Raw genomic sequence first — 27,681 nt, forward strand, 5'->3', positions numbered from 1 at the left:
TTGTATGTTACTCATTCTGTGACACGCTGATGCAGCATCGACTTGAACAACATAATCAGCCTCTAATTGGCCTCCTTATGGTCCTCCTTGATCTGACAGCCAATCACACCCAAACATCTGCTGCTAATTTGCATATGTTCAGCTTGAATTGAGCGGATTAGTAATGTTATTGTTTGGGCTTATTTCGTTTCCCAAGTTCACCGTTCCTGTCCAAGTCCAATTTATTTCTCTTCCAATATTGATCTCCGTCTCTGTCTGTTTGCAGGATTACTTGATGACGCACATGTATGGGAATGCGGCGCGAGATGACTTGTGGAACAAATTCTCAGAGGTAAGATCTTAAGCATCTTCTGGGTGTGAGACCTCCATCCACGAGTGGGACTCATCGATGGGGTCAGTGAACGGCGAGCTGACGAGTGAAATTGTATGTGTTCAACCTACTTAAATTCACCCAGTGCGTCTCCTGCAGGCAGGTGTTCAGAGATTCATGCGCTGCATAGACATTTAGGGCAGAGGCCATTATATAACTGCACATCATCAGTGGCTCACAATTCATGCCAATACACCACCTACTCACATCAACACATAAGGGTTTTATGGAAATTCACTGGAAGGAGTTTGATGCGCAGGCTGGGTTGTGCTTGATAGTCTTGCTATTAAACTTGAGGTTTCACTTAATATGAAAACGTTTTCCACAGGTCCACATGGGAGGGTCACATATTGATCCAGAAATCTGATCGCTGTAACCTGCTAAATGCTAATGTTCACAGATACTGATTATGAAGTCTTGCTGCTGCTGATTCTGGTGGTTTTAATTAACTTATAAATTACTCAAATCTTATCAGACCAGATTAGTGAAGTGTCACATAATTGCTGACAAGCCTGATGAGTCTCTCAGATTAAACATGAGCATCTGCCCTTCAGCTCAGGTGTAGCCAAGAATAACCCAAGAAAAATCTAAAAATGATCCACCGTTGAAAGAAAGTTGACCTATTTAGGTGCGTCACTCAGGTCTCAAAAATACAGTATTTATTTGGCATGACTGCCCCCCTCCTGACAAAAACACTGACAGGCATGTTTCCTGAGATTCGCTGCTTTAATTTCTCCATATTTTTTAATACTTTTTTTTTAGCAACCATTACTGTCGGACTTCATTTCCCATAATTCCTTCAGTTTAATTACCGGGACAACTAATGCTGCAATAATAATGCTAATGCACAGCTTCTACATTAAATGACATTAAATTAAATGTTTAACAAAACAATTTAAATGATCTTTTTTTTATCACACACATACAAAGCGAGTGCTACTAGTATTGGCATTTTGTTTCTTTATTTGGCATTTCCATACGCCTCATACGCCTTCATGGATGGAAGTATCAAGTGAGACTATCCCACATCTAATAATCCAATAAACATCTAATAAACACTCAAAGTGCTTTACGTGGAAGGGGGGATCTCCTCAACCACCACCAATGTGCAGCATCCACCTGGATAATGCGATGGCAGCCATATTGCGCCAGAACGCACACACCAGCTTATTGGTGGAGAGGAGACAGTGATGAAGCCAATCAGTCTTTATGGGGATGATTAGTGATTAGAGGGCCATGAAGATGCCAATGGGAAAATTTGGCCAGGATCCCGGGTAACATCCCTACTCTTTTTTTTTTCGAAGGACATGCTGGGATTTTTTTATGACCCCAGAGAGTCAGAACCTCGGTTTAGCATCTCATCCAAAGGACGGCGCTTGTTTTTACAGTATAGTGTCCCCATCACTATACTGGGGTATTAGGAGCCACACATACCACAGGGTGAGCACCCCATGCTGGCCTCACTAACACCTCCTCCAGCATCAACCAGGTTTTCCCAGGAGGTGTCCCATCCAGGTACTGACCAGACTCAACCCTGCTTAACTTCAGTGGGCAACCAGTCTTGGGCTACACGGTTATATGGCTGCTATAGATGCTTCAGATGTATGCTAAGATAACAAAATGAATTAAGGCTGGAGGTGTGACGCTACATAATGCTAATATGCTAACACACCTGTGCAGGGGTGCGTTTCCCAAAAGCATTGTTAGCCACCTATGGTCGCAAGTTCCGTCGTTATCAGCATAGTTCAACGAGTTGGTGTTTCCTGAAACCATCGTTCCAACGAACATTTGCAAACAGCAAACGACAGATTTCGACCTGTGGTTAGAAGCATAGTTTCTTGTTTGCAAGACATGTGGACTTAATACATCCTCATTTTGAGCCAAATAAGCAAGCTGACATTCAGTACAATCTATATCTTTTATTTAGAGTACATACAAATTTCATTTATGTCTTTTAGTTTGTCAAGAGATTTTAAGCACCGTTTTTGAAGAGTGCGCATGTGCGAAAGTGCGCTACTACGTAAGAACGAGCCTATGATTGAATCTGGAAATAAAGCTAAATAACTGAGAAAAATAAGAGATAGTCCTCAGATGCCATGTCCGTAATTTATAATCTCAAACAGATTCATTAAAAGGAGTTCTTACTCCACCACCTGCGTGACATCATTAACCAACGTGGTTTAACTACCAATTTGCGACTGTACGGTTTTGGGAAACAGTCTTGACTAGCTAGTTGGTTTCTTAAACGATGCATTGTACTATGGGAGTGAACCAGCGATTTATGTTGTTGTACAGGAAACGCACCCCAGAGCAGTTGTAAATAATACCAACTTAATATAAAACCTTAATTATCTAATATGTAAGATTTAACCATTTTAAGAAATAGATGAGGACATAAGAAAGCTTAAGACACTGAGTAAGTTTCACTCTAGAGCGAGTGAAACTGCTGGCCATCTATAATCACAGTGAAGCTGAGCGTTGGGTTCAAGTCATCAGCACAGAGATGTGCTTTTAAAGTCAGACGACTCTCAGCAAGTCCTCTCAGTGCTCATCTCACAAAGTGTCATAACTTTAATGAGATTACTTTCAAGCATAATCTCAAAGTTATTATAGTTTGTAATGGAACAGCAGGACATTTAGCAGCTATCAGCATCGTATGAAGCGTTTTGTCATTCACATCACTCTCCTAAGTGTCGGCTGATGGGTGCCCGCTTCTTCATTTTCTCTTTCAGAACAGAAAGGATTTAAAGGTGAATTCATGTGAGGGGACCAAACCAGGACCCTCCTATCCTCTCAGTGACCGTGTTTGTGAGGCACTGACGAATTTAGCTACATTAACAGTCCTTGACAGGTCATCATCTAATGAATACTGATATGCGCTATGTTCATTAGCTATTCATGAAATCCAATTTGCTGCAATAATCTGGCAGTGCTAAGCGCCCACAAAGCACTTTGTCAAGCTCAGGACCCATGCCGGACCGGCCTACACTTCCTTTAATTATTTTCACCAGGGCAAAGGTACAGTGGCTTCCTGAAAGCGTCCTACAGGAAATTATTCTTAATGTAGGAACATCAGCTGCCGTCATCAGCCTCTGTAGAGCCTCTTCTTCACATGGTAAACAAACTGTGAGTCATCGACAGATGTGAGAAGTTGTCCGGTTTCACTTAAAATTTTCTGTATAATATCCTTGACATAAAGATATATTTTAACACTCACAATGGTCATAATCAATTCCTATAAACAAGAGGGTCCCAGTTACACTGGAGAATGGAAGTTCACATGCTCGACTGATCTAGTCAAGCAGAAGTTTGCAGAATGCAAGAGAGCCTGACAGAGCACTTTGTTTCTGCCACCACATTTCTCTTCCAGTCCCATGGGTCTCCACAACACACTGACTCAGTACTGCTGCAGAAACACTGTAGCTCTCCAACGGTTACAACCAATTTCATACAAAATTACTGATTGGCTCCAGTAAGAATGAAATGCTGCACCTCTTTAGGATGCGAAATGATGGAAATGGAAATGATTAGAAATATATGTAGAGCCAATGACATTCACTCTGATCCAAAACCTAGCAAGGTGCCTACTCTGGATACAGAGAGCTGCATCAGGACTGAAATAAAACCTCAAAATACTGACTTTACATTGGAAGTGATACACAAGTACTCTTCATACAGACCACATGGGAAACTCAACTTGGTTGATTCCAGTAGAGTTTAACTTTAGTGCATCCGGTTCTGCTCGGCCCGCTCAGAGCGAGGTTCGAATCAGCAATTGCCAGTACAGGAGGTGGGTTTGTTAACAAGGCTAACAATGCTAAAGCCCACAGACTTAGCATCAGTCGCTAGGTCAAGGGAGTGAGGTTTACTTGCATAGCTGTTATTATCCGTTACACCTTATTATCCGCTCGTATTACCCCCCTGAACCTCATTTGAATCCGGGTCACACTACCAATATGAATGGTTCTACTTGCACTTTTCCAAGAAATTCAACAAAGTTAGTTGCCATCTGGAATATGATAACAAGGACGTTAAAGAAAGCAGCCTTGAGCTCTTTAGAGCAGGGGAGTGAAGTTTACCTGCACAGCTCTTACTAGCTGGCCTCCGATAGACTCACCCCTCTAAACCTTGGTTCCACCCGGGTCACGGCACCAATGTAACTGGTTCTACTTGGCCTGTTCCAAGCAGGGCCCGGACCGATGACTGCCGATTCATACAGGAAACTTCCATATCAATTCATACAGAAAACTGCCAGTTGTCCACTATGCTGAGCCATTTATAGCAGCATTTTTTTCAAAGAATAACCAGTATATTTTCCCCATGGACAAAACAGTCACATTACAAGCTTTCCTCATTAATGAGCCATAAGATCCAATTTTATGTTTTACTTGTGAGGAGAAGCTTCCTCTGAAGAAATCAGACCTATAAATCTAATTCTGCTCCTTTACAAGCATCTCTCTTGTATAGAGAGGTTAGATAACTGGAAATTTCCTTGTAATGTTCCTCCGTGTGCGGTGTAAAAGAACAGTGAATTTTAATCACCTTTCTATTCACAGAGATTTTAATTAAAAGTACTGGATGGGTTTTTATGTTTGCAAGACAAAGAAAACCTTAATCAGTCCAAATATGTGCATAAGAACCCATTAAAGCCATCAAATCTGAATTAATCATTTGGTCCACTTAATTTCATTAGGTGGTCCCTAAACCCTAAAGCCCACCAACACAACTCACTTCCACTTAACTGATACTGTCAGACACAATGTATTCTACTCTGAGCTGTTAGATGCCCTACACGGTGATCCGTGTATGTGTATGATGTGTTTTGATGTATGATATTTTGTGTCACAGGCCATGCAGCGGGAGGGAAAGGACATCAACATAACGCAGGTCATGGACCGCTGGACCCTGCAGATGGGCTACCCTGTCGTCACCATCAGCAAGAACGACAGTCTTGACAACAGTGTCACCATCTCCCAAGAGCACTTTGTCTATGACATGGACGCCAAGATCCAGAATCCTGAGCTGTTCAACAAAAGGTAGTGTTCTATATCTGAAATGTGCTATATGTCAAATGTGCTACATGTCGAAATGTGCTATATGTCGAATGTGCTATATGTCGATTGTGCTATTTGTCAAATGTGCTATTTGTTGAATGCGATAGGTTGTTGCATGAAAATGAAACACCATCAGTCAACTAACCTCTGATTCTCCATGAGCTCATAAATCAGTGCAGAAAATCCCCCATAATACACAGAGTCCTGTATGTTTGCTGAACACTGCAATGCTGAATAATGTAAAAATCCCACACAGTGATGCTCTGATAGTTTCCTGTGATCAGATCAAGCTCAGAGAGAATAGGATCCTAGAGTTGTTCTGTAGCTGAAGAGAAGAAACCATTTTGATTAAAAATAAGATTAAACTTTAAGATATTTTGGAAGAAATACAGAAGAATAGACCATATGGAGATTATAAGCAGAGCTAGACAGATAAAGACTAGCCTAGCGCCCCACAAGAGCATGAAAACCCAGAGGATTTCCTCACTGATCCAAAGGATGTGAACAGTTTAATGCTTTGCACATCTTGTCTGCCTTTTATCACTCCTACTAAAAGAAACAGCTTAAACCAGCCTACAATGGTTTGAAAGTTTTCACTGGCTCTTGTCAACCAACACCTGTTAACTATTTTAGACAGTTTTTTTTCTTCAGCAGGACAAGAAAGAGTAACACAACACTGTCTGTATGAATGAGATCTCACATCATGTTCACGCACAAAATATCTAGCTGCTATTAACTGAGCATTTCATTTATTATTAGCGATTTATGCTAACCCATGACCGCCACATGATGTTTGGCACCCATCTGCATTGTCACAGAAAACTGCATGTGTCACTGGCAGATAAATTAGTTTAATTCTGCGTTAAAATTGAGATGATTAATTCAATACCACCTCTGATCCGTTTTAGAAATTCTCCTTTTGTTTTGAATCAGACACTGTTAGCAGCCCAAGAATTGACTCAAGAATTGAATTTTATTGCTGAACTGTCAGTTTGAGTGTGTGTGGTGAGGGTTGTTAAGCAGTATTGCCATTTAGATAGTAATAATAACGTTTCTCAAGGTGAGAACAATATCAATGTCAAACATGAGAACACATTTCTTAGCTTGTAAGTTGTAATCTATTGGATATATTATTGTGGTTGCTTTTTGACTAAAGGTGGTTAAAAGTTGAATCCATTAGTTAGAAATAGGAGATAATAATAACTCTAGTGAGATAAAAGCATAATTTCTGGCATCATAAAAGCATTTTTCTTCATTCTGCACGGCTAGGCTAGCTCTACATAACAAGCCATCTAATGTCATAAATATGAAACATACAGGTAGAAATTTGTTTGTCCGCCTCTTTCCTGAGTTCATTTGTTCAGAGCAGACAAAGCCACCTTCCTTTGAACGTCTCCTCCTACATGAACTTGTTTTCTGAGCGCTACGGTCTTCTGCGGAGGTCTTCAGAAGCAGAGCTGTTCTAGGAATCAACAGCAAAACTGTGTTGCGAGTAGGGGGCATCTCTTTCCTGTTTTGCCCCTCAGGCGGGTTTTCAGCTGAGTACCAGACAACCTGCCAGAATGCAGGGGGATTTGGCACCTTTGTAAATGCAGTGTAACACCTCACTTGAGGCTTTAAGCCAGCCCGGCAAAATGTGCTGACAGAAACATTGGCAGCAACAAAAGGAAAACAGAGAAGGTCAGTTTGAATGTATTTCACACTCTGTTTGAGTGTGTTTCATGTCCACTGCCATCTCATTAAAGTTCATAGAGGGTCCAGAGTCTGTCTGGAGATGTCCAAACTCAACAGAAAAAAATATATTTCTTCCACACCGTTGTACTTGAAACACATGCTGGCTCTTATGCTACACTTTGATATTCTCTTGAAGCAGCTTCATAATCCAGCTAGTAAAGAGCTCGTTAATACACATCTAATCCACCTCTTTTTTCAAACGTGCATTAAAGGAATATTTTTGGGTTAAATACAACAGCAGCTGTATTTACATCATATTTGGTCTTTTATTTATTACCCATTAATTAATTTTGACTAGTCCTTCAGTTTGTAAAAAGAATGAAAACATGTTTATAGTATTGCATTTACATATGAATACATTTACAGTGGAAGCCTAGCATGCTAGCATTATAAACATGTTCGCTTGTTTTTACAAAGTTAGGGTTTTGTAAAGATCTTGTAATTTGTATTTAATGCTAAATATTTATTTGAAATTGTCACAGCTACAGCTAATCTGATTGTTTACTTCAGCTTGTTAGCATAATAGCAGTTAGCTTAAAGGCCACAGTTTTCTTCTTAATTATATAACCTCAGTATTAAGCAGAGGTGTCAAAAGTATTCACATTCATTACTCAAGTAAAAGTATAGATACTATGGTTTAAAAACCCAGACAGCAACATAGCTTCGCCCAGATCCGGCCTACATCTGGTACGCGTGCTGTAAAACCCAACAAGTTAACTCAACTCAAACCGATTGAGGAAACTGATTGCGGCAAACCATTTAAGTTTAAAAATAAATACATATGAGTATTGTGAACTTATATATATTGAGTGCACAGTGTTGCCAGACTGGGACAGTGATTTTCCAGCCCAAAAGCTCACCAAAACCCTCCCACTCCAAGAAAAAAACGCCCAAAATTTTACTGCCATAAATAATGTGATATCATTTTATTACCATGTCATTCAAGGTTGATAAGCACCATTTTAATCTCCTTAAAACAAAATAACGATGATAAAATAAAATAAAAAATAAATAAGTTTTCCAGGAAAACGGATCAAAACAGGGCAATAATTAAGGAGAATTAGCAAATATGACAAAAATGTCCAGGTGGACACTGTCAAAACGGCAATCAAGAAATGAACCGATGACTTTAACCCTCGGAAGTACACATTGCAGAACATTATGCAGAATTTAGCAGTCAAAACGGATTCATCGTTGGTTCAAACCTTTTTCAGCAGCTGTCAGGGACAAGTAGAGTGCAGTCTGGACGGTGAAAAAGTTGCAGATGTCTGGTTAGGCTTGTGTGCACATGACCATGGACAGGAGTCGTCCCATATTCGATTTCAATTCAAGTCATTAAACTGTGCTCTCCTCTCAGAGTTATATTCACCATCAAGTCATCTCCCACCTCATGTGTACGTTTTTAGAGTTGCTCACTATCTCACTCTTTACTGTAGATACAACTTACTGTATGTCACTTTGGCATTAGCGATCATTTGAATATACAGCTACAACTTATCGCGCTAAATCACGTCTGCCTGCTGATCGCTGATTGGCTAAAAGTGCGTGCTCGTCGGTGATGTCAACTCAAACGGCAGCTGACTCTGCATGGGCGTGTGTGTTTAGTAATGTCATGATGACTGATTTTATGGACTACATGCACACTTTAGTTTAGTTTTTTTAACCAATTAGACTTTAAAATGAAGATGTTTGAAAACCGTCGAACTGACCCCAAACCAGCCCAAATGTTGTCCACCCGCACAATCAAATTCAAAACCGCCCAATCTGGCTACACAGATGGTGCAAAAAGTCAAACTTTAGAGGCAGATGATGTACACAATGGATCGCTTACAAACCAAAAGGGTGTCAGAATGGTATATGTTTATACTTCTCATCCAACCACAATCAAATTCACTCTATCCGGATGGCGCGATTTATCTGGATAGTTTTTTTAGCGCAATTTTCCACCGGACAAAATTGCGATTGTTAACTCATGATTTCTGTTCTGTCTGTGCACACCAAACTTGTACTTCTATCTACTCCTCAACCAGACCACCTAGAGACTTCGGGTTTTCGGCATTATGTAAAGGAAGGTCTGATCTCGGGAACGCACAAAAAAAATCCAGGAAAAGATTTACTATCTCTTACGCCGCCTTCACACTGGCAGTTGAAATCAGCTCCGTAATACGCAATACGCCCCCAGCGGACGTCGTACACAACGGTGAAAAGCGTCGGAAGCACTGATCTATATAGAATGACATTATATATATATATATATATATATATATATATATATATATATATATATATATATATATATATATATATATATATATATATATATATATATATATATATATATATATATATATGTCATTATATAGATCAGTGGTCGGAAGCCTCGGAAGCGAGTATATTTAAATATTGAATTATTTAATTGTATTAACTGCCCTAATAACGTTAAAACATCATGAAAATAAAAAAATGACATGACAACTAATCGTTATAAAATCATTATTTATTTTATTAAAAGTTAAGAATCCAGGTTTGTTTATCAGTAGCAACGCTAACTTCCGTTGGGATTTTCGGATAGAAACCGTCCGTAGCCTTTCGCAAGAGTTACATTTTTTGAACGCATCCGGATGGCCAACGGACACGATTTTTTTCGCACCGCACTCGTTCGCACCTGGTTCGGACCCATTCGCATGCGGTCTGCGAATCTCCATAGGAAATGAATGACTTCCGGTCGTTTCGCTGCCATATCGGAGCTGATTTCAACTGCCAGTGTGAAGGCGGCGTTAGTGTTGTGATCCCATAACGTCAGAAAATTGCGCTAAAACACTCACTGAGTTTTTATTACTTGTTTTGTTTTGTTTTTTTACGATGATAAGCCGGAATGAAAACAAGCCGAAATGAAATAGGAGTAACGAGGCTATTTTTAAAATGTAAGGAGTAGAAAGTACAGATAATTGCGTGAAAATGTAAGGAGTAGAAGTAAAAAGTACTGTAGGCTGAAAAATAATTACTCCAGTAAAGTATAGATACCCAAAATTTCTACTTAAGTAAAGTAATGAAACCTTTGGTATTAAGTTAGTATAGATTAAATAAGTCATTAGAAAGTTGATTCATTAGAGAGAAGTGAAGTTTATACCTTAAATGATGACACAGTACTTCAACACACCTGAAATCTGAAATCATGAAAGGACCTTTTGGCACGTCCAAGATAGTTTGCAGATCCATGTTGTTATTTTCAAAAGTGTAAAAAGTCTGGAGCTGAAACGTTGCTTCATTAACACCTTTACACTCGTATCTTACCTGACTTCTGTTCAGATTTTTCACAGCACAGATTTTGTGCTGAGGTGATGTCAAGGAGAATATAAACAACTTATTAGTGCTTGAAGGCACAAATTAATTTTCCCATTGCAGACTTGACTGTGTTGGATACGTGCTCCTGTGAATTATTTAGAGTCCCGATGTGGATCTGAGCCTTATATAGTCTTATAGTGTGCAGGTATGTGTAGGTCTACGTGAGGTTGGTGTATAACTTTGTAAAACTTATTTCGTAAAACTTATTGCTCAAGTTAGATACTTCAGTGATCCTTGAGGGGAAAATTTGCATTGCTGAAATAACTCAATACTAACAGCTAGAACGCTACTGGGCACATGAATAAAGTAAAAAAAAAAAAAAAAAAGATCTAGTTTTGACAATATATATATATATATATATATATATATATATATATATATATATATTCTGTTCTATTTAATGACTTAAGAAAAAAAAATTGTTCTGTGCAAATGAAATGTTCTGTCATGACACAGGCAGGCTGATATGTCCTTCTGACACTGCACTTTATAACTGCTTTCTCTATAGGACTGTTTGTTTCCTGCTGTTTCAGTACCCATTGAGCTGCTGCTCAACATTGAAATACTTGGTTAGCGTCTGCTATCGCAGTTTCTAGCGTGCTTTCAGAAACCCTCCACCTTCCCCAGCTCCACCTGTATAGATCTGCTACTGGTAATTCATGTATTCTATTGTACAGCAGCAGCAAGTTGTGTAATATGTATTGGCAAAAGCAAGTCCTGTACTTGTTCTGCAGCAGAAAGAGCAATAACCAACAGCAGAGTAGCAGAGCTAGTCCGCCAATGCATATTAACAGTGTCATATCTCATCTTCTTCTTTCCAGTTCCTCACGGTCCCAGTGGTTTTAAACCGCTGGTGGGTGATTAATTGAAAGTCTACAAAACATAAATGAACACAACAGCTCAAGCTCAACACAAACTCCAGCCTGTTTGGACATCCACAAAAGGTTTCAAATGGAGACACTCGTATTTTTTCTTCTCTTCAGTGCTGCTGGTGTTGGATAAAAGTGTTTTTAGGATTTACAGTATCACACATGTTGAGCCACAAAAAGCCCCCAGTGACTAATTATGGATTGAAAAAGCCAGCGGTCCCTGAAGAGAGCCTGAGATATTATCACACCCGCACAGAGAGACTCACTGTCTGAGACCTCAAAACCCATGAGCAGAGAGAGGATAGTGGTTAATCACAGTGAATTTTAAATGTAGACACATCCAGAGACCATCTGTTACTCTTTTACAGTGGTGATATAGTGTTGAAGGCTCATTTCTCGGTCATATATTGCTAATTATAATTTGCCTGATTTTTTTTTTTTTTTATGTTTAACAAAAACAAAAACCTTGGAACAACCATATAGCACCCAATCATGGTGGCATTAAATGTTTAGCATTACATATTTTCTTCATAAAATGTCAAAAAGTTTTTTTATTAGTATCTATGGATATGTACTCATTTATAATTTATTTAAAATTGGGCCCCTTTTTAAATTCTGTTTCTGCCATCTTATAAGGGTCTCCGTATCACATGTGTGCATAACAACTCTTCCTGACCATGGCATCACTGTAATGCACTGCCTCTCATGTTGCTTTCATTTATATAATATTGTCCATTAAGAGCAAGTGTATGATACCTACAACTGCAGAAAACAAACACGGGTTTGTTCCATAAACATTAAATGATGCCCACATGTCTCATCTCTCACACACTTTACCCGTCTGCTGCAGAGACTGAACTCTTCATTCGTGCTTTAGCTAAAGCTCTGGGCCATAACACAAAGTTCCTGAGGGATGTAAATAACGATGATGATAACAGACGCTTCCATAAATGAACAAACATGAGCCACCAAATTACCAGCCTGTGGAGAACTTTAATTTTCTTTTGCTTTCTTCTCTTGTTCAATCCCACTGATGAACACAGTTTTATGTAAATGTATCTGTGTGATTTCATTTGAACACACACACACAGATGCTTCTATTATCTCTGAAATTCATAAGTATTGTTATCAGCGCTCATCTACCACAGGATCTCTCTCTATAGTCTCCTTATAAACATAATGCGTTTAAATACAGTTTCCCAGCAGGCTTCATATAGCCTCAGCTTATGCATAATGTCTTCTCAACTGTGTTATAGTTATATACTCTGCGATATAAACTTTCATCCCTGCATCTCCAGTGTCTTCCAGTGTTTCTGCTGCCTTTAAAAATCTTGTTGATGACACTTTAATTAAACCTTTTTTAATAATGCATTATAAAAGTATCTTTAATGCATTGATTATGCCTTGTAATGTTCCTTACCATGCATTGTATGGACTTATGAATAATTGTAACCACATACATTGTAATAATTATGTTACGCCTTTAGAAAGTATAATGCATTAAAACACAAGACAAACAACCAATTTCAGGTGAACTAAGGAATCTAAAAATATGATAATGCATTTTAACTTTGGTTAAAGTTACTTATGAAAAGACATACTACAATTATGAATTCCTTAATGCATTAGGGGCTATTTACACCTGGCCACTTCATGTGTTTTCTCAGATCGGATAGCTATCTGATTTATCAAAACGATTCCATTTACACCTGGTCACATAAATGTGTTTTTGCGAAACGGATTTAAATCCGATCTTCAATTCCCGCGCTATATGCAGATTTAATGGAGTGCACGTCACGAAAGCAACAGATATGAGCTGCATTTTTTTGATCATCAGCTAAAATTTAAAAATCAAAGACCGCAATAAGAGAGAGCAGTAACAGCCCTGGTAAGATCATTTCGTTTCTTTAATTTTAATGATGATGATTGTGTGTTAAGCATCTAGGACTTACTTTAACTTTGATTTGCGATAGTTTGCACGTTGGATTAATGAATAGATGCTCAGCTTCTCATCTGCGGTGACGCGCGTGTTCCAGTAGCGTCGTCATATCTGGCTATTCATTCGATTCACATGACGTCACTGTAGCTTTGCGCCGCCATCTTTGCGACCGACGGTCTCAGTAATGCCTGCAATATGTTGTGCAGTTGGCTGCAAAAACAGCTGAAAGAGGAACCCTGAACTGGTATTTTATTCTATACCAAAAGAAGAGAGAAGAGAGAATAATTTATTTAAAAGACTTGAAGTCTCATGTTGGTTTGTGGTTAATTATATTTCCATTATACTCTCAGTGGTATACAGACAGATATCGACAGATAATGTTTTGTCTTCATTTTATTGTTGGATCTGTTTAAATGCACTTTATCATGGTAAGTTAGTAAGATTTGGGGTTGTTTTGTTTTTGAACTGTCTGTCTGTCTGCCTGTTATTTATACCTACCTAAATCTAATAAATATTTTTCTGAAGTTCATAAAGATATTGTCTTCGTCACATGCGCTTTAGATGTTATTTTGTGTAAGTTACGTTAACGTTATCTATGCAGACGATGCATAATCTCTCAGCCTTGAAATGCATATTTTAGGACTAACGTTAACGTTAGTTCTTCCAAAAATGATCATTCTTACGTCATTTACTCACCTTCATGTTCAAATCCTTAAGTTTACTTTCCGTGGAAGACAAAGGGACATTTTTGAATATGTAAGTTAGCCTAATGGAGACTCTTCTTGTCGATGTAATGAAAGTGAATGAGTAACGTTAGCCTACTGGGGGCTGTCACGCAAAAAAAAAAAGACAAAAAAACATCACAAAAGTATCATAAAAGTGATCTAATACGACTCGTCCGTTATATTAATATCGTTATTTATTCATATGATAGCTTTATGTGACGAACAAACTGCAATTTGAGTCGTTATATTATAATCACTGATGAGCTTACCTCTTGATAACTTTTAATCGCAGCCGAATCATTCAAAAAGATTCGACTCGAAAGAGTCTTTCATTTCGATATTTGTGTGTATTAAACCTTCTCTGTAATTGAACATCTGTTCTTTCGGACAGATATGGCAGTCTTTTATGATATTCGGCTGATGTCTTTGGCTGTGCTGATGGACGGATTAGATTCATTCATGCCAGCCGAACAGCTGCAGATTCATAGATTCATTCATGACATCGCCTCGACTCTCATGAACGCGCGCCATGAAGCTCTATGACTTAAGTATTTCTATATCATGAAAGGCCAATTGGGATAAGCCTGGGGCAGATAATAATGGACTAAAGAAAACTGGGGGTAACAAATAAGGATCGGAGCCTAAAATAGAAATTTTCTCCAGGTATCTCTGTCTCTCTCGCTCATTCAAATGGGCAGTTTGGGCGGGCGAGTCGGTCGCAAATATGGCGGCGTTCTATTTATAGTGACGTTGGTGGCATCTATGAATAACATTACATATAGCCTATAACACGCTCTCACACGTTTATTTTTTACCATTTTTGGGAGGGGTACAATTTACATATGTGGTTTCAACAACCAGATGCATTTACACTTGTCCAGTTTCGTCTGGAATGCGGCCCAGACCACCTCCTGAAGTGGTTTGAGCGATCGGATTGAAATCCGTCTCGAATGCGTTTCGGAGGGCATTCACACCTGGTCTTTTCACGATCGGATAGCTATCTGATCTGAGAAAACGCATCAAGTGGACAGGTGTAAACAGCCCCTACATAAAGGCTTTTATTTAAGAGTTCCCATATTGTTTTATAACAGAGATGTCGGTCTGTCTTTCCACTAAACCCTAATTGAGGCGTGTTCAGACATAATTAAGACACATTAAATAACATAAATCATCTTTCCTGAATGAATGGAGGTGAGTGAGTCACCAGCAGTCTGAAAAGGATTTTTGTCCGTTCCTGTCAGTTTTCCAACTAACACAAATGCTTAATGATCCAACCCTTTCCCCACAGCCAAGACTGACATCATGCAATAATCCAGACGGCTCTTCTCATATTTAATCACTAAATGTTGACATTTATGAGGAGTATGTGGTGCGTGCCTGTGTAAAGTTCAATGCCACAGTGATAGGCTGCTGTGACGGTTGCCAGGGTGTTGCTATGTGTTTGTCAGAGTGTTTTTTAGCATGTTGCCGCAAGATATAAGATGGCTTATCATGATCTGTTGCTCTAGCCAATGAAAAAAAGCTTTTATTAAGAAGTTAGGGGCATGCTAAGATAGCTAAGATGTTAACATGCTAACCAAAGGAAGGGATGCTGTTTTTAAACACTTTGATAAAATTATGTATAATTTAAAAGACATTCATTTACACATTTTCATGATTAAGCATGAAAACACCATTAAGCGATGTAGGAGCCAAATTGAGCTTTGAGTTAATTTCATGTTTCTTTCTTGTGAATAGTAGTGTATGTGTGTGTGTTGTGGATGAATGTGTGAGTGTTTATATATGTATATCTGTCTACTGCCACCTAAAGGATGGTTGGGAGGCTGAATGTGCAGCCCAAGGGGAATGGCCTTAAAGACAGGAAGCCACACTATCGGGGTGTGGCTGAGAGGGCAAACAGTCTTTTGACCGCGTCAAGCTATATCCAGCTCAACCAACAGTAGTAGCAAATTGAGAACAAAGGTCCATTGTAAAAAGCTACTACAAGCGATGTTTTGTCATTTCTTATCAAGTTATCAGTCACTGAATAAAGTACAATTGGGCGAAAGGCACAGCTTAAGTAAAATGTGCATTTTTAAATATGATGGCTTCATTATAAATATGGTAGACACCCAACTTGATAATGATATCGACCATTTGAATGTAACCATGTCTTGCCAACAAATGAAAAAACCAGGCAACTATTTAATGTCAATTATTGTGCCTTTAGCCTCTACAGAATGGACGTTTTACCCTAAATACCATGCTTACATATTCTTTAGTTATTAACAATCTGTTGATTTAACTACTTTTAATTGAAGATCGTTAACTAGACATTCAACTTCAAGTATATATGGAATATATATATATATATATATATATATATACAGTATATATATACAGTATATATACATATATAATTCTGTAACATTTGAAAACACATTAAATAGCAATAGAACATTAAACCTATAGCACAGAATTGACTGTTGTTGTCCGTGATCATCCGAATTTCCCAGTGAACCTATAAAAAAGGCTGAGGAAGGGGGGAAATTGTTAAATAAAGTTGAAATATTTGTTTGGAGCGTGTTCAAATGATTCAGTCTTACATTAGATGTCATAATGTTACAGTATTTATTGCTTTGGATCAGCTCAGCTGCACTCTTGTTGTCTGGGGTAATTTACACTGGCAGACAGCAGAACTCGTCCACGTGTGTGTCAGACATTTTGACAGACTGAAAGAGGGACGGCCATCCAGTGTGACAGCTGTCAGACAGAGTTCATACCTAGAGATGTTCATACACACACAATAGCACATGAAAGCTATAGAGTCACAGATGAATCGACATCAAAATGAGGCGGCGACACAGAACATGACAGCGATCGGGTGATGAGTGATACACAGCTGTGTGTGTGTGTGTGTGACAGAGAGAGAGATAGAGAGAGAAAGCAAAGCACTCTGGGAAAGAATGAAAACTGATTTCTTTGAGCTTTGACACTGCTGGGTTTTCTTTGAGCTTCACAATCATCTAATACTCCTGATTTTGTCACTCTGCCTGCTAGTGTTGAGAAAGAGAGGATATTGCACAAATGTATCCCACAATCATACAGTGACATTTAAACTCCTGAGATCAAACAGAAGCGTTTCATCTGTTATTTCTCTCTTTGTCTCATTTCAGCTTCCAGTGGCAAATACCGCTGACGTTCGCAGTGGGAAACTCCAGTCACATATCAACAGAGACCATCATGTGGGTCGCCAATAAAACAGGTACAATTATACAAAGTGCTTTTATTAGCATATGGACACAGACAGTCACATTATTCTAATGAGGATTTCCTTCATTATGATGTCAGGACAGTTTAATATAACCCTGACATTTTTGACTGCCCAAAAATGTCAAAATTTTAATTAAGAAGAAGAAATTAAAAATGTGCTCATCATAAAATATGGTGTATTCAAGTCATTGTATGTATGAGTTAATTGATTTTTTTTAAATACATTTTTAGACCTGATCCAAAAATTTGTGTCATGTCCTTGACCCATGAAATCCCTATCAGCCAGTGACAGATACCATTTTTTTTATTTGATTTCCCCGTACAATTTGATGAATTCAGCTCTCAAGACATGCATGTTTGTATATTCCTTTTTACTAAACACTTCAATGCTATTCTTCTGTGATTCCCACACTGTTGCAGCACCCACACGTCCACCATCATTACATTCAATCCTATTCCATTACATTCCTCTCCTTTGGGAGATCGAGGCGGATTTTCTTTGGACGAAGCCACAGCGAGTCAAATTCCAAGAGCCGGAATTGAATTTGCTCTGCGAGCGATCCATGTGGCTCAGAGCTGAAATTTCCCCTGATTATGAGACCATTTAACAGCCTCCATTTTCTGCTCACCTTCCATGAAAAACTGCCCTCACCAGGCCTACAATGCAGATGACACCGAGCCGGAGACAATGACTCTTGAAAGAAACACACACTGTAACATAGAGACCCCATTTATATGCATTAAATCACCGCATGACTCTTGAAATCTGGCCGCTGACGGTTGGATGCTTCCTGGATCACGATACACTGCAAATCCATTGAGTCCATGAGCGCTCGAAAGCACTTAACCAGTGAATTTGTTAGCCATGAAAAAGCACAAGGTCTGGCTGGAACAGGTTGAGAACGGTGGCAAACACAATAGATTACAGATGTTGTACATACAAAATGCTGAATGCATCATCTCTTCATGTATATTTCTGTACAGTCTGAGTTCATTTCAAAGATGATAAATGTGCTCATAATTTGATATGCATAAAAAGCTTTGCAAGTTCACTGTCAGGTAGAATACATCAGTCCATATGAACTATAGTGACTTTTTGCTTTATATACATTTTGTTTGTAATGAACTTCCTGTTATCTGAATATATTATCTGTCATTGAGCGTCTAGGCATCATTTAGCGCCACATGTTTCTGCTTGTGAGTTGAGCTACAGTGACTGTCAGAAGTGTCATTAAACATTTGTTTCATGTTCTTTTTTTACTGCTGTATTTATAGAGACGCACAGAGTGGGTCACATGGGCGGCGAGACGTGGTTGCTGGGCAACATCAATCAAACGGGATACTTCCGAGTGAACTACGACCTCCACAACTGGAGACTTCTCATTCAACAGCTGATGAGCAACCCAAAGGTATTCCTTTCTTCCACATCTGTCAGTCTTTCTGTCTTCCCGTTTTATCCAAAGTGTTTCTTCCTCCCCTTCTGTTATGATTCTTCCTTTTATTCTCCTCATCACTTCCTGCTGTATTGTAAATGTCTGTGCTGTTCTCTCGCGGCAGATCATCTCCGTGGGCAACAGGGCCGGTCTGATCGATGATGTCTTCAACCTGGCGAGGTGGGTTCAGTTTGTTACATGCAAAATCATTCAGAGAGTCTGAGACCTGAGATCCATCTAACAGCCTTCACACCCCTGCAGAAACCCCTAGACTATTCAGGCTATTTGTGTCCTGCTTTTTATTCTCACAGTAACTGTCACATTATTTCAGGAGGTCGTGCACTTACCAGTAAGAAAGCGTAAAGTGACAATGGTGAGGAAAAATTCTTGGAGCATAAAGGCTTTCAGCACAAAAACATCAACAAGATTTTAAATAAAATAAAATAAAAAAAGATTTGACCTTCGGTATGGTGAAATTAAGTAATTACATCTGATATGATTAAATAAATTCTTAATTAAATGCACCAATTTATTTTGTAATTCCATGAATACACAATATATATTGTTTAAAACATATTATACCCGTTTTTACCAAACTAGGTCTGCATTTAAATAATTTTCTTTGTATTTTGTATGTTTTTAATTAAAAAAGGCTTCATTTCTGAATGACACTCTGATGAATCATGAATTTCTGAAACCTGATTTCCCTAAAGAGCTCTTGATAATACTGGAGGATTTTTCACACGTCAGTCAACAGAAAGGTGCTTGCAATGGCTGAAAGTTTCAGAAGGTTACATCATGATTAACAGGTCTGTATGGAAGTGAAAGGGTTTGCAAAACTGTTTAAAACTGTAATTTCGCATCCATAACGTTCCCAAACTGATTAAAATAGCATCACCAGACATATTCTATATGATCTGCTGATGCCAGAAGAATCACATTTTACATGATCAAATCTTGTCATATTCACCAGCTGTAGAAATGCATAGAATGCAAAATATTTATCTTTAGGGGCATGCATTACGTTTTGCAGTTCAACCTACTCAGTCAGAAACAATTAGCCAGACATTTATGAAAATGTTCCTATTATTATGAAAAAGCTCTTTGAGGGTAATTGATGTTCTGAAAATAACAATTCATCCACTTGCTGCCATTCAAAAATGAAGCATATTATTATTAAATATGACATTTGCAAATACTTGATTTCTTTGTCTTTTAGAGAAAGACAGAAATTTGGCACCAAGCATTTGGAAAGACCTTCATTTTAAAGTTAACACCCATTTTCTTCTGGTCAGCCTGAAAGGATCTTGATAAAGCCGTCCATCACAATAGAAAGAAGAGTCAGATGCAGCTCTCGTTCTGTACTGTACTCTTGATCTTCTTTTCTCCTTTAGCCCGAAGGCATTAGTGAAGAAAAAGCCTTTAGCTCATCAAGATGAGACCTGCGGTGAGACCACTGAGCCGTTACTGCGATAGCGGATAATAAGAAAGCAAGGGAAAACCTCTGTTTCCCCTCCTTTCCGTTGCGGTCTCATTGTCTCGATCCTTCAGAGCTTCATCATTAGCTGGAAACTCACATGTGAGAGGAGGAAAGACAGAACGGTAAAGGTATAGATAGAACGAACAGAGTTTATTGTGCCACAGGCTGCCAAGCTGCCATTAGTTCCTTCAGCAACGACTGCTCTCCCTAAGGTCCTCTCTGTTTGATACAAGGACTCGCTCATTCTGCTTAATGAAGGAAATATTCAGTCACTGGCAGCCGCTCTTGATGCTACAAAACAACTGAGTTCCACTGGTGGACTTTCTTAGACATTGAATTTAGGTGCTGCTTTATACTGATTGTGAAATTCATTCACTTTGGACAGTCATTTTTATTCTTCCACCAAACTAAATGAGGAAGCTGTCAGATTCTCTGCTAGCTTTAGCTGCGCTGTTCTTTAAACTGAAACGACAGGCTCGTGTGCCGGCGCTGTGCGGCTCATGTTGAGATAGACGGGGCTTTAACAGGCATGTGGAGAGTTGTGCTTTTGACCAAAGATGTTTCCTAACCACGAAGGTTCAGTCAACTGACAACAAACCCACAGAGAAACTTGTTTATTATGTCATATTGAGCTCAGAAAGGAAACCTGTTCCTGTGTTATAGTGCGTCATGTTCATTTAGCCTGTTTATTCGGCTCGGCCTTGTTTACGAAGAGCTTGATAATTGATATTTAACAGGACTGAAGGCAAATCCTTTTGTTCCTGATTTCAGTCTGGTTTCTACATGTTTTTTTGTCTCTGCTTTAGTTTGCAGCTACTCTTAATAAATACGAGCGGATGTTAACAGCATGTCTTATTCATCCTCAGGCTCAGATCTGTGGAGATGGTTATTGGCCCTCACGTTCTCGAGAAGCGAAAATGCCAACCTGCATATTAAAAACAGCATCATCGTTAATCACAGTCTGTAAAATGTCTCATTTCTCTGTAAATTACTGGGATGATAAAGAGTGTTCATATGACTGAGGAAACTGAATGCCTCGAGGGATGTTACCTAATTAAATGCCCCTGGTGCTCATGGGAGTCATTCACTCAGATCAATACTGACTCACAAAGACTTTATTGTGATTATGAATTACTGGATCAATTGAGAAGAAGAAAGCTAGATTAAGTGAAGACTAGTTGGAGACTGAATATCATATTTAATGTGCATAATAATTGGGTTAATTGCATAGCTTTTCAGTCATAAGCAAGCAAGCATCTTCCATAAAAGTATCTTTAAAGCACGGAGTTATTTAAATATTCTCTGGAGCAACAGTTATACTGAGGTTTTGGATTGAACAGTCAAAAATGTTTGGGTCATATTTCAGCCTATGCTAATATTATAATATATAAGTATGTTCTATGAATATGGGCAGTATGAATGAAATTCAGATGTACTACATCCACCATGTTGTTACTGTCATGTGACCAACCCACTACAAACTAAAACTAAAAGATACAAAATAAAAGCACAAGGAACACAAATAAGAAATGCATGACACTGTAATATTATGTGCTTAAGAATCATGAAAATAGTGTCAGACTGCAAAAACAGTAATTTTCATGTAGATTTGTAAGCAATTAACAGTTGCTGTCAACAGTCATTTTGATCACCAGCTACTTGAACCTCCATAAAAACGCTGATCTGTTCTTAACCCGACATTAGCATCAGCAGGTTGTTGCCGTAAAGACAGAAGGTTGTTTTGTTTGCGATGCTCGTGAAACATCACAACACCTGTCGACAATTCTGCCATACAACACATCTAATACAACTGCCAGAAAGAATTAAACAACAGTGCCAGGAGAATATTTTTGGTTACTTTTCCATATTCTTTTCCTTTGCACAATATTTTTTTATATTTTGTGATGGAGCTTCTTAATTTTCATCTAAATGAGCTACAATTACAGGCTAATTTAAAAGTCAATTACTTATTTAGGAGACTGTTATTTGACTCTATATTCTCATTAATTAAAAAAAAACATTTTGGAATTTTAGAGTTTCTTTCAATTCTCCAATGGTCGCTGACGATCATGTTGCCAGACATCACCAGCTCTCATTGAAAATGAAGGATGGCAGGCAATTTTAAAGAGCAGCACACTCTTATTTTTACCTTGCTGTTCTTCTGGAGTGCTATTATCAATGATAAATGGCCTTCATGCAATGTAACACGTTTCTCTGAGGCTGTGTGTGTGTGTATCGGCACATTCCTGAAGCATGAGAGTGATCAGCTCTTTCATTACTGTGCTCACAAACAGCAGGGAAACTTCAATGCCTCATGACACTTTTATGGTAATGTTCTGTTCATATTTAATGAACATTTTCCCTCCGACCTTCGATCAGAAAGCTGAATAATTCAAAAATACAAGGAAGAAAGCAAAGTTTTATGAAACTGAATGGCCTCCAGTCACTGCTGTTTTGCATGTGGCAATAAAGGAAGCATCTCTAAATATAAATGATAGCCATTATAAAATATTTGTATATTACTTAGTTATTTTCCCTCTAAAGAATTACCATTTTAAGAAAAAAATATAAAGAAACACTTTAACTTTAATAGTCTAATGAACATTATGAGTATGTGATATTTTGTACACTAGTTTGTATATTTATAATGATCAACCATTACAGACTGTAAGTTCATTTAGTCTGTTAATTACCGGTGTTTAACTCTCTAGAGCTCAATGTGACCAAACAAGATGTGATTTGTGCCGTCCACTGGCCATCATTCACTTCACCTTTAATGTGACTTGACCGGTGAACACTTTGCAATAATTTATGTGCTACAGTGTCTCTAAGCGCATAAGCTTAATGAGAAACAAAACATAATTAATGCACATATTATTAAGCTCTTGACTGCATCCTTCATGTCTTGTGTGCACATCTATCCTGACAATATAAATTGAATATTTCCATGTAATCAGTGTGAAAGAATAACAGACAGCTGATGAGCATTTCAAGTGCATTGGCATCATTATAGACTGATTAATCGTTTATTTTAATACAATTATTGCTCATTAGACCACAGTTTAATGCTTTATTCTGTTTGGTTGACACAGTGGTTTTGATTCATTTTCTAAAACTGCACAGATGTGAAGTAGTTCCAGGTCTGTCGTGCTGGTTTCTAAGCAATATACACAATGCTGTGCAGAAGTCATTTACTCATGCTTTAGACAGAGCATTTAGAAAATGTTTGCAGATAAATAGCGTTATTGACTCCAGACTGTTGAATTATTGGAAATTAATACATGCCTGAGGTGTAAAAGCCACTGCAATCCTTAAGCCAGTTGCATTAACTTTAAATAATTCAACAGTGTATAGAGTCAATTGCGCCTGACTGCAATCAATCTGTAAGACTAACAGAAATGTTAGTGTCAGTCAAATAAAGCATTTCTGAGCTCTTATTTTTGGCATATTTTGGTCATTTTTAAATAAACTGAGCAACAATGTTTCAATACTTTTCCATAACCATGTATCATATGAACGTTTGACTTCATATTGAAACTTTAAAGGGATACTCCACTTTAAAATGAAAATTCTGTCATCATATACTCACCCTCATGTTGTTTCAAACCTGTATGAATTTCTTTCTTCTGCTGAACAGAAAGGAAGATATTTAGAAGAATGTCAGTAACCAGACAGTTTTTGGTCTCATTGACTTCCATAGTATATTTTTTTCCTACTATGGAAGTCAATGAGACCAGAAACTGTCTGGTTACTGACATTCTTCTAAATATCTTCCTTTCTGTTCAGCAGAAGAAAGAAATTCATTCAGGTTTGAAACAACATGAGGGTGAGTATATGATGACAGAATTTTCATTTTTGAAAATGCGCGTGATCATAGGTAGCTAAGCAACAGTGGAGAACTCAATAATTGACTACTATGGACTTCGACCGGATGTAAATACAGGTATGTGCGCTGGCCGAATTAACTTCATTTTTATTCATATCTTTCACATCTACTGCAGTCAGATTCACCCGTGTTCACTCTGAAGGAATCACTCACATTGGCTGTGCACTTGTAATGACACATCAAGGATGTTAAGAGGCTAAAAGCTGGTTTAAAACTTGCCCCATTGAAGTCAACAGGATGCAAATTTTAAAAAGAGGATAACACGGTGTAGGCAACACTGTTCTCTGTACTGACAGCACTCCAAATTTACAAAAAAATTAGCTCAATGTTAAAATTGACTTGAGTTCTCATTTAATCTCTGAACTTCAAATATTAAAGGCAGATAAAAACTCTCCGTCCTTCTATATTAGCAGGCTGTTTGAAATAATAAGAATAGTTTCTGATCTTAATTAGACACAAATAAATTCACTGTTGCTTGATACTATAAACACATTTACTGCTTTTTTCATGGAGATGTTGAAATAGTTTCAAATTTCTCACATCCTCAATTGTTTCCTGCTTATGTTATTGCAAATCAGTTTGTCTGTAAACCTTAAAAACCTCCTTGGTTAACAGTGGGTGTCTGTGAGTAACTGTGATTAATGTCCCAATTAAATGTGTGTTGGGTGAATCTGTCCTCTGGAATTTAATGAGTCCGTTTACAAGTCTGATCACTTCCTTTTTCGCCTGACCTCTGATTCAGAGCGCTTATGCTCTGCATAAAATAATGAGAAACTGAAAAAGACAACCCAGGCTCATTGGAAAAAAGGTGATTCTGCCAATTATTATTATTATTATTTAATTTTTTTGACAGTTTTGCAAAACTTAAAAATAGTACATATACATACAATTCACTGTAGAAAGGAAGACTATTGGCAGTAAAAAAATAAAATAAATAAATGAATCCTTCTCACACAAATTATTACGGTGGCAGATTTTCGATTAATAAAGACATGCACAATACTATGTTAGGACCTCAAAACGCTTTTACCATAGAGCATGATGTGTAAACTAATACATTTTGAACCTGCATCATATATAAACAAGCGCAAACCCTCATTTGCCATTGAAAAAACTACTGTCAGGATTTACTAAAGTCACGCAGTGAAAAATTAGCGCAGAAAAGGCATGCAGGGCTATCTTTGTGGCTGAACTTATTGAATATGCATTTGTAGGAGTTTCCCTTTCAGACACAAAATTTATGGGAGGAGAGTATTTAAATGAATCATGTAAGATGATTTACTAAGGTTTGCGCTAGTTAATTTACTGGTATTTGAGCCATTATTTACTGCCCAAAAAAGCATGTCTTAACCAGACGCTAATTCGCGCTGCTCTTGGTAGATTGCGTTGGTCATCATGGAAATGATCTGGCTTTCTGTGTTCTTTAATTTGCATGTCGTCAGTAGATCATGCGTAGAACTCGCTTTTTTTGGATTTATGTTCTCACGCTAATTTGCCCTGTTTAGTAAATCTGGCCCTTCATTTCCAAACTGCCGAGATACGTAATAAAATGCTGCCAGATTCAACTTTGGTATGTTTATAAGTCATTAGAAAGTGTATACATTAGAGAGAAGTGTAGACGCTATACTTCAACACACCTGAAATCTGAAATCATGAAAGGACCATTTGGCACGTCCAAGATAAATGTGATTTTAGCGCCACTCCCTCACATTTCACTTTGAACAAGAAACAATGTAATGTCATTTTGCACAGGCACGTTTTTCCAATGAACCTGGGTTGGAAATAGTCCCTCTTACGCAACTGATTTCAAATGCTCTTTTCATGTGGCATGCAAATTAGCACTACTCATGTGAAGTGCACTCAGATACGACTGACAATTGATTCCAATTGAGTTTGCCATTAGCTGTTTTGCTGTTGCTAACAGCAAAACACTCAAATAAACATAAAACTACATAGCACACACAAAGTACGCATTATTATGAACCTGAAAAAGATGCTAGCGACAATGCTGGCCTGTTCCAAACATTGTTATGTGGTTGCTTGTGCGTTCTAGGCAGTAATTTAATATAATAGTGACACTATGCTTGCTAGCAAACGTTCTTTCAAAGTCTCGTCTTTCTTGTGTTTTTGGTCTGAGGATATTGGCCACCTCTCTGTTTTTCTGCTCTCATAGGAGGGTTGTAGGCATTTCTGAAAGGACCGAAGGGAAAAAAGAAGTCATTTGAATCTTTTAAAAGAGATCTTATGTTTTATGGATTTATGCAAATTGAACACGACTGTAGCCGAACAGGAGAAGCTGTTTTTTGGGGTTTTTTTACAGCACATTATGACTCCCCACGCAGAGCACAATGCCTGGCAGGTATTCTAAACGAATGATGATGAACAAAATGAACTGTTTGTAATCAAATGTTAACGATGTGTCTACCAAAGGGGAAATATTCTTTAAATGTGTTGCTAGTGTCTTATCCTCCTACTCTCTTTCTTCTCTCTAGAGCGGGGTATTTGCCCCAAAACGTCCCCCTGCAGATGATCTCATATTTGTCTCAGGAGAGCGAGTTTCTGCCCTGGCACGCTGCTAGTCGAGCTCTTTACCAGCTGGACAAACTCCTGGACCGCACTGAAGACCACAGCCTGTTCAGCGTGAGTCTGATCTCACATCAGTTTGGTGTGTGTTGGATTTTAACCTTGACTAGTGCAATAAGAAAGACACAGCTGATCAGGTGTCTCAAGTCTCAGGTGACTCGACAGATCGAACTTAAGACTTCCTCTGATCATTATTCCACAACAGTCCACAATGTTTCAGGCACAATGCCTGTTTTAGAAACAGTGAGATTTCCACCATCGGTTGTGTTTGAATGGCTATATGTTGAGAATAGCGAACTACCATATCATACTATTCTGCAGTAAACAGTATGCATGTTGTGAGGAGTTTGCAATAGAGCGCATGTGTGTGGAATCCCCAGATGAGCTTCTGCAAGTATATAATGAGGGCACTGTGTGAAATACTGTTTCCCACAATGCAGTGCACTTGACTCAATCTTCCATTTCCCGTGTGACGAATGAAACCTGCACAATATCAACTGTCATTTTTATCTGCTTCTTCTAGATACGTTATTTGATCAGAATGAGAAATGTAAATTTTTACAGAATAAGCACTATATATATATAAAAAAATTCTGTTTTTATAAATAATATGCAGTGTATAATGTGCAGTATGCTAGTATTTGATTCTGAACATCATGATGACAGAGTGAGACAGTCTCTCTGTTTCTCCGGCTTCTGTCTTACTTGTCCTCCTGCTTTCATATTCATTTATCACTTTGTTATTCAGAGTAGCATTCACACGCCTACCCACAATCCCTCAGTGCGCATGAGTCATTTCTGCCCCTCCTCTGTAATGGAAGACCCTTTAGTGTCGGCAGTGAGTGTGTGATGAATTTAATAGTGTCTTCTCTCTGTAACTCACATTTATTGTGCTTACTGTGAGACAGAGCAGATGTTTAGCATGTAATGCAAGACAGGAAACAGCTGGAGCAAATTAGTTAGATGCCTTCAAATCATGTGACCAGGTGTCTCAACCGTCAGTCCAAACCA

At 38.3% G+C, this 27,681-nt stretch overlaps 1 protein-coding gene across 1 annotated transcript in view; it reads left to right on the forward strand.

The window, feature by feature from the left end:
* LOC308689441 (thyrotropin-releasing hormone-degrading ectoenzyme-like) overlaps nt 1-27,681 on the forward strand; it is a gene marked incomplete at both ends in the record, with an annotated part of 132,297 nt that overhangs the window by 86,898 nt on the left and 17,718 nt on the right. The window contains 6 exons of the mRNA XM_081363148.1: nt 266-331; nt 5,219-5,406; nt 17,192-17,280; nt 18,564-18,697; nt 18,846-18,901; nt 26,580-26,727. Coding sequence (XP_081219274.1) covers nt 266-331; nt 5,219-5,406; nt 17,192-17,280; nt 18,564-18,697; nt 18,846-18,901; nt 26,580-26,727 — 681 coding nt within the window. The remainder of the gene's footprint in view (nt 1-265; nt 332-5,218; nt 5,407-17,191; nt 17,281-18,563; nt 18,698-18,845; nt 18,902-26,579; nt 26,728-27,681) is intronic.

This window comes from Scardinius erythrophthalmus, assembly GCF_964197995.2.
Source record: "Scardinius erythrophthalmus genome assembly, chromosome: 4".
NCBI lineage: Eukaryota > Metazoa > Chordata > Actinopteri > Cypriniformes > Leuciscidae > Scardinius > Scardinius erythrophthalmus.